At 40.1% G+C, this 13,856-nt stretch overlaps 3 protein-coding genes across 4 annotated transcripts; 1 reads left to right on the plus strand and 2 right to left on the minus strand.

The window, feature by feature from the left end:
* The first annotated feature begins 90 nt into the window (after window positions 1–90).
* Window positions 91–2,494, plus strand: LOC111790119 (uncharacterized). Its single transcript, XM_023670942.2, has 2 exons — window positions 91–499; window positions 1,658–2,494. The coding sequence occupies exons 1-2, from the start codon at window positions 241–243 to the stop codon at window positions 2,290–2,292; spliced, it is 894 nt and encodes a 297-aa protein (XP_023526710.1). The 5' UTR covers window positions 91–240; the 3' UTR covers window positions 2,293–2,494.
* A 91-nt stretch (window positions 2,495–2,585) lies between these two features.
* On the minus strand, window positions 2,586–7,182 carry LOC111790118 (protein ALTERED PHOSPHATE STARVATION RESPONSE 1). Its single transcript, XM_023670941.2, has 4 exons — window positions 5,893–7,182; window positions 4,588–4,763; window positions 4,282–4,505; window positions 2,586–3,467 (listed from the first exon to the last, which is right to left on the minus strand). The coding sequence occupies exons 1-4, from the start codon at window positions 6,824–6,826 to the stop codon at window positions 2,690–2,692; spliced, it is 2,112 nt and encodes a 703-aa protein (XP_023526709.1). The 5' UTR covers window positions 6,827–7,182; the 3' UTR covers window positions 2,586–2,689.
* Window positions 7,183–8,595: 1,413 nt separating this feature from the next.
* Window positions 8,596–12,894, minus strand: LOC111790120 (protein ALTERED PHOSPHATE STARVATION RESPONSE 1). Of its 2 annotated transcripts, XM_023670944.2 has the most exons (5): window positions 11,682–12,894; window positions 11,381–11,556; window positions 10,083–10,306; window positions 9,047–9,847; window positions 8,596–8,898 (listed from the first exon to the last, which is right to left on the minus strand). In XM_023670944.2, the coding sequence occupies exons 1-4, from the start codon at window positions 12,709–12,711 to the stop codon at window positions 9,070–9,072; spliced, it is 2,208 nt and encodes a 735-aa protein (XP_023526712.1). In that variant the 5' UTR covers window positions 12,712–12,894; the 3' UTR covers window positions 8,596–8,898; window positions 9,047–9,069. The 2 variants fall into 2 exon arrangements, with proteins under 2 accessions (XP_023526712.1, XP_023526711.1); XM_023670943.2 differs by lacking the exon at window positions 8,596–8,898 and having other exon boundaries at window positions 8,930–9,847.
* Between the last annotated feature and the right edge of the window lie 962 nt (window positions 12,895–13,856).

Raw genomic sequence — 13,856 nt, forward strand, 5'->3', positions numbered from 1 at the left:
TTAAAAGTTTGGAAAATAGAGACCAAAAGGTATAATAGTAGACATGGAATCACAAACGTCAGAAGTGGGCCTTGTCTGGGCCCAAAGATATCCATTTACCCATTTTGAGCCCACAATTTAAAAACGACACCCGTCGAGCCTTTCTTCGCCAGAATCGCGTGTCGAGTTTTATAACAGAAATACCAGACGAAGTCTCGCAATAGAGAGAAAGAAAGAGAGATCGGAAAGCGAAATAGGAAGATGGAAATGGCGACGAAGACCGATAGCAGAGCGGAGCGAAGGCAAAGAATTAGGAGCAAAGAAACGGATCGAATGGCTCTCATCACCGGCCGTTTACGAACTCTACCTCCCTCGCCTCCGCCTTCTCCTTCTTCACCGTCTCCATTTCTTCAATATCAAATTCACCAACGCGGCCATTCGCACACCGGAATCTCACCGTCCTTCTTATCCAAGGAGCTCCAAAAGAATCCAGATTCCCTTCCCCTCCGTCCCGTCCACGGTATTCTTCTTGTTTTTTTTTTCCTTCTCTCCATTCCGTATTGCCGCTCCCTGTTTTTCTTCTTCTAAATCGAATCTCGACTATTTTGCATTTTGCGATATGACTCTTAGGTTTCTTTCCTCATTCCTTCTTATTTTATATGTTCCGATTTGTATGTTCCGCCTGATTGTGAATTAGAAGCCAATTTTTACTAATTAACTTGCAGTTTTTCTTTTGGTTATGGATTATTGCTAATTAGTCTTCCTTCAACATCCATGGACGTATTAGAGATCAAATCTTTTTATCTGCGTTGTATAACCTAAGTTTAGGAAATGTTAGGATTCTGATATGCACGCACATGAATTTGTTTGTTATAAGCATTGGATGAATCGATTTCGCAAATGCATGCATTGTATTGCTCATGTTGATTCAAGTTGTATGTGTAACTATTGAGGCATCGAGAGATTTCATAAGATAAGCCTCATATATGCTAACGATGATTACAATTATATCAGGTTGAAATTTATATATCCTTTTTAAATTATTCATCACGTGAATAAGATAATCATCTATCTGACAGTGGAGGTATACCAAGTTCTATATCTACCATGAATTTATTACTTATATTTTAAAGGCTTTATTATTGTTATTATTGTTATTATGATTATTATTTATCTCAATGCAGTTAGAAAGAGGTTACTACATTACAAGTGTGCTAACATTGTTCAGAATTTGGTTGCCTAATATTCGCATATTCGAGCATCTCTGAGGTTGGGAAGAACAAGAGAGATATTGACTGTGAAATTTTTAACAGCAAGTTATTAATGTGACCATTATGCATCGGATTAGAAATAAATCAATAACAATATAATAGCTCTATCTTGGTTATTAGTTGTTGTTTGAATCTTTTCCAACAATAAGTCTGGTTAAGATTCATTGTTCGTTTTTCCTATCTAGGAACTGATAACATGGTTTATGTGGGTTAATTTTTTAGATGAGAAAACCACATTTGATACTAAGTGGTGTCAAAACGAATTGGGATTATGGAGATGGTGGAATGATCTCACATTGATTGTGAAAGAAGTTGAATGTTGGTAAATAAATGGGAATGAGAACTTATATGACTTAAACTAACAATTTTGGAGTGAGGAGTCCTGTTTACTTTCGTTTGTTTTGCAGCTATTCCGAAGCTTAAAGATGGAACGGCTGTCCCTTTACCGAAGCATATGCCCATCAATGAAGTCCAAGAAGAAAAAATTACAGCCACAGGATTCCAAATCAATGATAAAAAAATCGACCCCATTGGAGAAGTATGCAAAGAAATGATATCTCCATCTGCCTTACCAATGGTTCAGAAAGCCACCATTGTTAACGAGCCACTGTCAAAACCACAGCCTTCAAAGCCTAGAATCTTCACTTCAAAACGACTAAATGCCTCCATTTTAGCTTCTCAAACCAAACGAGTTTTCTGTTCACTAATCATCGCTTCTTTGGCCATTCTATCACATGTCGATCACCCACTTTTCACGATTAGGAACGTAGTGAGTTTGGAGAGTGTGATGGCCTCAAAGCCTCTCTACATTCTACTGCTCACCAACGTAACAATCGTAATGGCGAGGATGTTGGCTGAGAGGCCGAAACACGGTGGGGAGGCAGAGGAAGAATGCGAGAAGATGAAGGAAGATGGACAAAACTGGGAGTCAGCTGTGAAAGTTTTGGAGAGAGGTTTGGTGTTTTACCAAGCTTTTCGTGCGATTTTCATTGATTTTAGTGTTTATGCAGTGGTGGTCATTTGTGGCCTCTCTTTGCTATAGCTTGTCTCTGGTTTTGATCCAGTGAACCATCTTCAGTTCTTTGGAGCTCTTTGCAGATGGATCCCATTTTCAAAAATTGTTGTCTTATTTGTTTCTTTCTTTTAAAGGTACATAACTACGCAAGGCACCATTTTGGTGTGGCTGCCTATGCCCAATCTTAGTTGTTAATTATTTGAAATGCTTAAAATTCATCTTCTTTTTCTCCTTTTGAATATCGAATCTATCATTTTAGATATTAGTTCTCATTTTCATGTCTTTAAGAACAAGAGATCATTATCGATCTCCATAGAAAAGATAGCAATAGTTCCAAGACTTTTCATATGAAAATTCCATAACAGTTGTTTGAATGTCAAATAAATAACGCAGTGGGAAATCCTACAAAACTTACAGGGAAAGTTTAGACCTGACAAATCAACCTCAAGTTCTTGTACATGTCTGAACCCGCAGAAGAAAATTCTGACAATGCCCTGAACAGTTCTGGCAACTGATTCTTAAGACTCACCAGTGATTTCTCCCTCACATGAAGGCATTGCTTTGCATGAGTTTCCTTTTCCTCCTCCACTCTCTTTTTCAATGACTCTACCACGACCAACTTCTCTGTCACTACGGCGTCCTGCGAGTTTTCTTCAGACTTCTCGGGGTCCAACTCGTCGGGCATTCTCCGTTGCTGGTATTTGTAATGCCAGTCGTCAAATTGCCTCTGCTTGCGCTCGAGCTCTTTCATGCTCTCGTCGCATCTTAACTTCAACTTCATCTCTTCTTCCTGCTGCAGTACAATAGTACTTATCACAGCACTGAAACTGGATATCGCAGTTCTAAGATGCTCGTCCGGGAGTTTTTCGAGTTGGTCGTGCCAAGCAATGAGGAGTCTTTGAATTGGTGGATTTTGAGCTCTTGGTGGAGAAGAAACCTTCTCTTTCAAGCTACTCTCTATAGGAACTAGATTTAGTTTCAACCAACTGCTTAATGCTTTTATGTAGTCTTTCTGACAGAGCGTGAGCTTCTCGAACTGCGAGTGCCATTCTCGCACAACGTTGCAGAGCTGTACCGTGCGCTCATGGTGATGCATACTGGTTTCTTTTGGGGATTGAGAGAGATCCAGATATCTCAATGCGTTCACAATTTTCAATTGCTCTTCATGGTGCATTCGCATTGTGTCCCACATCAACATCATCCTGCAGTGAAGAACAAGTATAATGAGATTTAGGAATCAATAAATTTGGATATCTGATAGAGATCAAGCTGACCAAAATCAATTTAGAACCCACCAACCTAGAGACTAAACTCAATCTCTAACTATAACAAACACTGTTCATGGATCAAAACCTCTCAAGTATTCCATTAAGATAGTCCTCAATCTTCACCAATGTTCCAAGGTCTATATTGTGAGATCCCACGTTGAGAACGAAACATTGTTTATAAAAGTGTGGAAACCTCTCCTTAGCAGACGAGTTTTAAAAACCTTGAGGGGAAGCGCAAAAGAGAAAGCCTAAAGAGGACAACATCTACTAGCAGTGAGCTTGGGCCATTGTGCCAGCGAGGAGGTGTGCTAGCAAGGATGCTGGCCCCGAATGGGGTGGGTTGGGGGGTCCCACATCGATTAGAGAAGGGAACACTAGACGATGTGCCAGTGAGAAAGTGTGCTAGTAAGGATGCTGGGCCCCGAACGGGGTGGATTGTGAGATCCCACATCGGATGGGGAGGAGAATGAAACATTCTTTATAAGGGTGTGAAAACTTCTCCTTAACAAATGCGTTTTAAAAACTTTGAGGGGAAGCCCGAAAGGAAAAACACAATCAATTAAAATGTCGCATCGACATATCATGTATCCAATACGTTCAAGCTGAACACGCTCAGAAATGAAAAACGACTATGCACACAATTCCTTAGGCAGCAATATGAAACTTAAAAAAACAATCAGAGATTGGCAGGCATGCCAAGGTTTAGGCAATGGGTCTCACAGATAGAGCCAAATTGCATAGAACTTACCCATGAACAAGCTGAACGAGTTTTGGGTATAACTGTTCGTCTCGCAGACGATTAATCTCCGAGACAGTTGAATCCAAAGATTGCATATCAACAATGTATCTTGTATGCAAATGACTCACTGCTGCTTTTGCTTTCTCCAACGCTTCTGGATTAGAACCTCGTTTCTTTAGCCTGTTCAGTGCAGCAACCTTTCTTTGGTACTCAAATTTCATAATTTCACCTGCCTATTGACACATAATCATCACAATGTTCATGGCTACTACTCATCGCTTTCAAGGAGAATGGGCATAAACATAAGAAAGGTACCTTCACTTCATCATATAGCTTCTTTTCCCAGGCCAGGAGTTTGTCTAGAACAGTGGCATGAGTTTCTTGGTCTTCCGCATAGAAATCATCCTTTCCATTATCCATATTTGAAAGCCCTTTAAATGATCGGTTCCATGTAATAACACGCATCACTCTGGCAGAGTGATCAATATGTCCTGATAAAACAAAAACACAAAAAGACATGGAGTTCTTCAGGAATATGAACAATGTATACAAGCAAAACCCCACATTATCCTGAAGGAACCTATATAAGCAATTTTACTTCCACAAGCTTAGTTTGCCTTCCTCCAAGTATACATAAAATAGAGCAGAGGTCGTGTGAGATCGACATTGGTTGGAGAGGGGAACGAATCTTTATAAAGGTATGGAAACCTCTCCCTAGTATACGTGTTTTAAAACCTTGTGTGGAAGCCCGGAAGGGAGAGCCAAAGAGGACAATATCCACTAACATTGGGCTTGGGCTATTACAAATGGTATCAGAGCTAGAAACTAGGCGATGTATTAGCAAGGAGGCTGAACCTTGAAGGGGGTGGACACCAGGTGGTGTGCTAGAGAGGATGCTGAGCCTCGAAGGGGTTGGATTGGGGTGTCCCACATCGATTGGAGAAGGAAACGAGTGCCAGCGAAGACGCTAGGCCCCAAAGGGAGTGGATTATGAGATTCCACATTGGTTGAGGAGGAGAACGATACATCGTTTATAAGGGTGTGGAAACCTCTCCATAGAAGACACATGTTAAAACTTCGATGGGAAGCTCGGAAGGGAAAGCTCAAAAAAGACAATATCTACTAGCCTAAACTTAGGCTATTACAAATGGTATCAGAGGCAAACACCGGACGATGTGCCAGCAAGAAGGCTGAACCTCAAAAGAGGGTGGACACCAAAAGGTGTGCCAGAGAGAACGTTGGGGTGGATTGGAAGGTACCACATCAATTGGAGAAGGAAACGAGTGCCAGCGAGGACGCTGAGCTCCAAAGGGGGTAGATTGTGAGATCCCACGTCGGTTGGGGAGGAGACCAAAACATTCTTTATAAGGGTATGGAAACCTCTCCCTAGCAAACCAAAGAGGACAATATCTACTAGCGATGAGTTTGGGTTGTTATAGGTCGGTCGTGCATTCCTTTAGAATCGACACCAATATTGAGGCACCCGAACATCCTAGACAAATATTTAAACAGAGAAGATCCAAACCCAAATAGCTTTCATACAATTAACAACATGATGCTAAATTATTGTACTAGATATCTTCAACATGCTTGAAAGATAAAAGGCAGGGATCCTGATACCTCGGCCATCAGCAAAATTTGAGTGATAATGCAGTCGTGTAGCCTCAAGCATCTTGGACACTTCATGGGCACTCTCAGAAGCCTTGAGAAAATGATCATCAAGATTCACAAATATCTGCAACAAATTCATCATCCTTCTGCCCTCCATGGAACCCATAGCCCCCACCTTCTTCAAGCTCTTTGATGTTATGGCTGACGGCTCAGCCACAGCAGGCGGTGGCGGTGGCTCCACTGCCTCAGCTTCTTTGGCTCCTCCTCTTTGATCCTCCATCTCATCATCGTCCTCTCTTTCAATCTCCTCCTCAGCCTCACTCAAAGTCGGACCAGGCATACTGTTGAGAGAAAAAAAGTAATCGTAAGTCGTATCCTGGTGTTGTGCCGGTGGCATTGGCCTGTCCACATTCATCGGCGGCGGCGGCATTGGCGGCGGAGGACCCTCTAATTCATCATCAAGCTCTGAATTCCCAATTCGAGTACTCCCACCACCACCGCTACCTTTTTTGCTTCTCCTCCTCAACGAACCACGAGAGCCATCATTATCGGATTCATTTTCATCCTCCTCCTCGATAATGGGGCCAACCGGCTTCAGATCGGACTTGAGAATGTTCATTTCCGGCATGCTAGCAGCCCTATGAAGCGGAGAAGGGAAATTCGGAAGAGGCGGCGGCGGCGCTAGAGGCTCATAAGACGCTGCAACGGAATCGAATTTCGAGTTCGCTTGAGCACTCCCATTGACGATTAATTGAGGATTCTGAACTTCTCCGTGAGCGTAATCGCTCAAAGAAGCTCCAGTGTTCTTCAAAGACATCACACAAGCAGAATGAGCAGCCGCAAAAGCATTACGCGCTGCGACTGCATCTTTCATATGAATCTTCCGATCTTTACAGCGCGCAATCGCCTCTTCATTCTCGATCTTCGACTGGGAGCAACCCATTAAAGATCCACAGCAAAAACTCACACCGGCAGGACGATTAATCAAAAATGGAGCATAACCCACTATTTCTTGTTAGTTAAATCGGAAGAATCTAAGAGAACAGAACTGCTCATTCCTCCAGACGAGCATTACAAACGAAAAGATGCTCAGATTGTTACGATTTTAAGAAAAGGGGGAAAAGGGAAGATGCTTTCTCGCCGGTAGAAATGGCGGAAAGAGCTTTCAGCGGAGGTATAAAAGTGGGTTTGGGAGTGTGCAGTGATAACATATCGCTAATTTGACGCAATTGCTCATTGGTGGCCCCGCTTTTCAACGTTCCATGCAGCTTTTCGAAGGATTTTGCTGTAAATTTGCAAAAGTTTTTTTTTTTTCTTTTTTGGAATGGATTCTCCTGTTAGTGTGTTAGTGGGCATCACTTCCATCGCCATTAATGCCGTTCGTTACAAGATCGTCTCGTGATTAAGAATTTTTGGCCGCTGTTTGATTCTCTAAGGCCAGCTAATTTTCAATTATTAATGTTTGTTATTAAAAATTATTTTAAAATCATCAAATAACTAAAATAAGATGGGAAAAAATTAAAAGAGAGAGACAAAATAAAAATGGAGGCTAACCTACAAAAGGAAAATAATAATAATAATAATAATAATAAATGTCAACACATATCTTAATGAACAAGAATTCCAAATTTGATATATTACTTTTTTTCTTTTTATTATGTTCATTTTAAGTTAAATATTTATTTTTTTATTACCTAAATATTTTTCTTCTCTATCTGATATGAATGTTGATGTACAGTAGATATACCCAATTTATTACGTTACCATAGAATCAATAGCACTAACATAGTTTAATATGAGTAACAGTAGGTTTCCCCAAAAGGCCTCGTACCAATGGAGGTAGTATTCCTCACTTATAAACCCATGATTTAACCAATGTGGGACTCACTCCCAATAATTATCGAACAAACTATACCCTTTGTTGGTTAAGTTTAGGGCATGACTCTGATATCATGCTAGGGATCACTACCATGTTAGGTTGGTTAAGTTTAGGGCATAACTCTAATATCATGTTAGGAATCACGACTCTCTACAATGGTATGATATTGTCCACGACATGACTTTGATACCATGTTAGGAATCACTACCATGTTAGGTTGGTTAAGTTTAGGGCATGATTCTAATACCATGTTAGGAATCACAACTCTCTACAATGGTATGATATTATTCACGGCATGACTCTGATACCATGTTAGGAATCACTGCCATGTTAGGTTAGTTAAGTTTAAGGCATGACTCTAATACCATGATACCATGTTAGGAATCACTACCATGTTAGGTTGGTTAAGTTTAGGGCATGACTCTAATACCATGTTAGGAATCACGACTCTCCACAATGGTACGATATTGTCCATGGCATGACTCTGATACCATGTTAGGAATCACTGCCATGTTAGGAATCACTACCATGTTAGGTTAATTAAGTTTAAGGCATGACTGTAATACCATGTTAAGAATCACGACTCTCCACAATAGTATGATATTGTCCACTTTAAGCATAAGTTCTCATGGCTTTGCTTCAAGCTTCCCAAAAGGCCTTGAAGATAGTATTCCTCACTTATAAACCCATGATCTTCCACTAAATTAACTGTGGAACTCACTCCCAATAATCATCTACAATATATCTTATATGAATGTTGATATATCATTGATTTAATTTTAATAATATCGATAATATATTTGAAATCTGGAAGAATAAAATTAGAAGATAAGTATGAAAAAAAGAAGAGAGGTTAATAAAATTGAGTTAAAAGTTCGTCCAAAATTTCAAAGAGGAACAAAAATTGACAAGAAAATGGAAGAGATGGTTCTCTTCCTGCTGTCTAACAGTTCTCTGCAAGTTCAAGCTCCGAGGGAGGAGGCCACCGTAATGCAGGAAGACCGTGAAGGTGGCGAGCGGTTGCACCGCCATAGCCGTAAGTACCCGCAGCAGTGATCGGAGCATCAACGAGCAGAGCTTGATGGAGGAGGAATGGCAGCTCTCGTTTGTTGAAATAAAACAAACCAGTCACAAAGCTATGAACGAGAGACCAAAGAGAAGAACAGGTAATAAAGAAACACAGCTACTAACCAATGAAAATGAGTTCCAAGGCAAACACCAAAGGATTGAAGTAAAAATAAAGATCAAAATAAGAAAAGGAAAGGAAATTATACAATAACTTACAAGGAAACTTTGTTGCTTCAAATCTAGACCTGACAGATAGACCTCAAGTTCTTATACATCTCTGAGCTAGCAAGGGAGAACTCTGACAATGCCCTGAAGAGGTCTGGCAGCTGATTCTTAAGGCTTACCAACGATTTCTCCCTCACATGAAGGCATTGCTTCGCATGAGTTTCAATTTCCTCCTCCAATCTCTTCTTTAACAACTCTACTGCAACCAACTTCTCCGTGACAGCGGCGTCCTGTGTGTTTTCTTCAGACCTGTCGGGGTCCAACTCATCGGGCATTCTCCGTTGCTGGTATTTGTTATGCCATTCATTGAAGTGTCGCTGCTTGCGCTCGAGTTCTTTCCCGGTCTCCTCCCACTTCGTCTTCAGTTTTCTCTCTTCGTCTTGCTGCAGCATAATAGTGTTAATGACAGCACCAAAAGTGAATATGGCAGTTCTGAGATGCTCATCTGGGAGTCTCTCGAGTTGATCGTGCCAAGCGAGGAGGAGTTTCTGAATTGGGGGACTTTGAACTCTTGGTGGAGAAGAAACCTTCTCTCTCAAGCTACTCTCTATGGGAATAAGATTTAGTTTCAACCAACTGTTTAAGGCTCTAATGTAGTCTTTTTGACAGCGCACGAGCTTCTCGAACTGTGAATGCCACTCTCTAACAACGCCACATAGCTGAACCGTGCGCTCGTAATGATGAGTACTGGTTTCTTTTGGGGACTGAGACAGATCCAACGATCTCAATGCACTTACAATCTTCAATTGTGTTTCATGGTGAGCTCTCATTGTATCCCACATCAATGACATTCTGCAGAACAAAAAACATTACTTCTGGTTTGAAAAAACATGTACGTGACATCCTTAAAAGTTGAGCAAATATGTTCTAGGATTTCATAAGATTGGAGGATAGATAAATCGTGAACAGACAATATTTTTGAACTCAATATCCATGAGTCATTATAATCGATTCGTAAAGGTAACTGTAATGTATAGTAAACAAAAAGCATATGCATTCGCATATTACTATGTTTCGTGCAACTCACCCATTAACAAGCTGAACAAGTTTCGGGTATAACTGTTCATCTCGTAGACGACTAATCTCTGAGACAGTTGAATCCAAGGATTGCATGTCAACAATATATCTAGTGTGCAGATGACTTACTGCTGCTTTTGCTTTCTCCAATGCTTCTGCATTAGAATCTCGTTTCTTCAGCCTATTCAATGTAGCAACCTTCTTCTGGTACTCAAATTTCATGAGTTCACCTGCCTGTCAATTGTTAATATCACAATGAAAATTCAGTTAAAAGAAATTTCCTTCCATCATATAAGTACAAATTTCTTTCAGAAGGATCACAAATCAAACAAAATAACTGAAACCTCAACATATAGTGCCTGTCTAGATTATTGGTTCAGATAGAACAGGGCTACAAATAGGAATGAGCATACATTGTGACCTCAAGGCTTCAAAGGTCAGGAGGACAGCACTGAAGGCCATGATGAAGCAGTAATTTGTGAGATCCCACATCAGTTGGGGAGAAGAACGAAACATTCTTTGTAAGGGTATGTAAACTTCTCCCTCACAGACGCGTTTTAAAAACTTTGAAGGGAAGCCCAAATAGAACAATATCTGCTAGCGGTGGGCTTGGGCTAACAAATGGTATCAGAGTCAGACACAGGGCGATGTGTTAGCAAGGAAGCTGAGCCCCGAAAGGGGGTGGACACGAAGTGGTGTGCCAACAAGGACACTGGGCCCTGAGAGGGGTGGATTAGAGGAGGAGGTCCCACATCAATTGGAGAAGGGAACAAGTGAAAGCGAGCGAGGACGCTGGCTCGAAGAGGGGTGGATTGCGAGATCCCATATCGGTTGGGGAGGAAACGAAACATTCTTTACAAAGGTGTGGAAACCTCTCCCTAGCAAACGCGTTTTAAAAAAACCTTGAGAGAAAGCCTGAAAAGGAAAGCCCAAAGAGGATAATATTGGCTAGCAGTTAGCCCACAATGTATAAAGACTAGAAACGCCAAATACTCAATGTCAAAATCTTCCACATACTCGTTTCATTATAACACGATCAGAAGTGGGGCCTGATATCTAAGATCAGCCAAGAAGGTTTCTACCAGCGGCTGATCTACCCAACCAACCAACAAACTTGGTGTCTAGCAGGCAATGATAATAATAAGAGACAGAGCGAGAGGCAAGAAAGAAATATCCAGACTCCATAGTAACAATCAAATGTGCAAAACTCTTCAGAAAGGCAGCAAAAAGGCAGGGTCAACCCCATATAAATGAGTAGCCAAAAGAGATGCATAAAGATTAAGATATGAAGAAGAGTGTTTGATATACCTTCACTTCATCATACAGCTTCTTCTCCCATGCCAGTAGTTTATCCAACACGGTGGCATGAGTTTCTTGCTCTTCTGCATAAAAATCATCTTTTCCATCATCCATATTAGCCAATCCCCTGAATGATCGGTTCCATGTAATAACACGCATCACTCTGGCAGAGTGGTCAATGTGACCTAAAGAAAAGTAGAACAAATTCTTCTTAAAAAAACCAAAAACTTCCCCCCAAGCTGCTCGAGAGTCTAGCATGTATTGTTCAAGTTGGCAATCATAAAGCTTAACTTCCAAGCAAGATCCATACCTCGATTATCAGCAAAGTTTGAATGATAGTGTAATCGTGTAGCCTCAAGCATCTTGGACACTTCATGGGCACTCTCTGAAGCCTTGAGAAAATGATCATCGATATTTGTAAATATCAGCAAAAGATTAACATTTGGCTTCACCATCCTCTTGCCATCCATGGCCCCCATAGATCCACCCTGTTTCATTTTCTTTAAGCTCTTCGCCGCCACAGAGGATTCTGCCACTGAAGGCGGTGCTGGAGGCGGCGCCACCGGCTCCTCGAGCACTGACTCCACTGTCTCAGCTTTTCCACTAATTCCCCTTTCCTCCATATCATGATTGTCCACTCCCTTAGACATTTTATCAAACGACTTGCGCTCAGTCTCCGCTTTGTTAATCTGTACCTCCTCAACTTCACTCAACGTCGAGACCGGTATGTTATCAACGGAGAAGAAATAGTCATATGTCGAATCTTGTTGCGGGGGCGGTGGAATATGCCGGTTCTCAGACGGTGGCGGTGGCACAGGCGGGGAAGCACCGGCCAAATCTTCATTAAGCTCCGCCGAATTTCTATTTCGGCTACTCCCTTCATCTCCTTTACTTTTATTACTCCTCCTCCTCCTCAACGCACCAACAGAGCCTTCGTTTTCATTTTCTTCCTCCTCCTCAATAATGGGCGACCCAGGCTTGAGATCGGGTTTGTACATATTAATCTCAGGCATGGTGGCCGCCCTTTGAAGAGGAGAATGAAAATTAGAAGGGGGCAAAGGCGGTGGAGGCGGCGGAAAGGGTTCAAAAGATGCAGCGGTGGCGGAAGTAAGGGCGGAGTTTGGTTGAGTAGAAGATACAGGAACAATTAGGGAATTTTGAACCTCACCATGGGCATAATCGCTTAAAGCAGCTCCAGTGTTCTTAAGCGACATGGAATAAGCAGAGTGAGCAGCAGCGAACGCGTTCCGAGCCGTCACCGCCTCCTTCATATGAATCTTGCGCTCTTTACAACGCGCGATGGCTTCTTCATTCTCGATCTTGGACTGTGAACAACCCATCAAGCAGCTCTGGAAATCGGCGGCGAAATCAGGGGTTGAGCATGAAGGATTATTGGAGATTTTAGGGAAATCGAAAATTGTAATTTGAAAATGGGTTTTGGGACAGACTTGAAATTTCCGGTAATTCCAGGACCCGTGCTCGAACGTTACAACAACAACAGCGCCTGTTTCTCACTTTCAAAGAATTTCCCAATAAATATTTATTTATTTATATATGGGGGAATCTTTTCAGCACTATTTTATTTTTCATTAAAAACAAAATTCAGAACATAAATAAATAAATAAATAAAATACATCAGTGTTTTTAAATTTTGTTTATGTTATTTAAGTTGAAAAACTAATTTATTTTTATTTTGGGGAGAGAAATTAAAATATTGTATTTTTCATATTTATTCAAAATATATTTTAAAAAGAAAAGTCTTTTTTTTTTCTTTTTTTTAATGACAAAACGTTGCTTTTTAGCTTTATTTCCAAGTTAAGTTATCTACTTTTCCAAAATAATAAAAATATAGCCTTCAACCATTTTTCTTTCTTTTCTTTTTTCCAAAAAGCTATTTTTCATTTTCAGCAAGTAGGACTAATGGGTAATAATTAAATGATGTACCATTTAATTTTTTTTAGTTTAATAATTATGATATAATAATTGATGTTTTATCCGTTGATGTATTAGAACCTGACCTAGAGTGTCGTATTACCGACTTATAAAAGTTAGTTAGGATTCAAATAAATGAAAATTTCATGAGTGGGTTGGTTGAATTTTCTTGGATTGTTCCGAGTTTATTGTTTTTTTTTTTTTTTTTACATTATAATTATATATACATATATTTATTTTAATTTTATTTAACTCCATATTTTTCCAGATTATTTGCTTTTCTTTTACCATTCGTTTTTAAATGTGAATTTTTCAAATTTTATATTGGAGATGTAAATCTTAATTCAATGATCAAAATTTATTATTTAATAATATTGCTTTGATTAAAAAACTTCACAACCTTAAAAATTGGGTTGAATCTAAAAAAAAAATATAAAAAAGAAAAAATAATTTCAATTAAATCATTTGACCAAGTCAATTATAATTTTTAATAACAATTTTGGTGACAAAAGTCAAGTTTAGAAAAATTTAAAACCATTGTACAGAAGTGCAT

This window comes from Cucurbita pepo, chromosome 3 (genome assembly GCF_057944985.1).
Source record: "Cucurbita pepo subsp. pepo isolate OVF chromosome 3, ASM5794498v1, whole genome shotgun sequence".
NCBI lineage: Eukaryota > Viridiplantae > Streptophyta > Magnoliopsida > Cucurbitales > Cucurbitaceae > Cucurbita > Cucurbita pepo.

Coding starts and splice junctions, on each gene's coding strand:
- LOC111790120 (XM_023670944.2), bottom strand. CDS start 12,711: ATGGGTTGTTCACAGTCCAAGATCGAGAATGAAGAAGCCATCGCGCGT. Junction 11,557..11,681: donor AAACTTTGCTGATAATCGAG/GTATGGATCTTG, acceptor ACTTTTCTTTAG/GTCACATTGACCACTCTGCC. Junction 10,307..11,380: donor AGCTGTATGATGAAGTGAAG/GTATATCAAACA, acceptor AACAATTGACAG/GCAGGTGAACTCATGAAATT.
- LOC111790118 (XM_023670941.2), bottom strand. CDS start 6,826: ATGGGTTGCTCCCAGTCGAAGATCGAGAATGAAGAGGCGATTGCGCGC. Junction 4,764..5,892: donor AAATTTTGCTGATGGCCGAG/GTATCAGGATCC, acceptor TTGTTTTATCAG/GACATATTGATCACTCTGCC. Junction 4,506..4,587: donor AGCTATATGATGAAGTGAAG/GTACCTTTCTTA, acceptor ATGTGTCAATAG/GCAGGTGAAATTATGAAATT.
- LOC111790119 (XM_023670942.2), top strand. CDS start 241: ATGGAAATGGCGACGAAGACCGATAGCAGAGCGGAGCGAAGGCAAAGA. Junction 500..1,657: donor TCCCCTCCGTCCCGTCCACG/GTATTCTTCTTG, acceptor TTTGTTTTGCAG/CTATTCCGAAGCTTAAAGAT.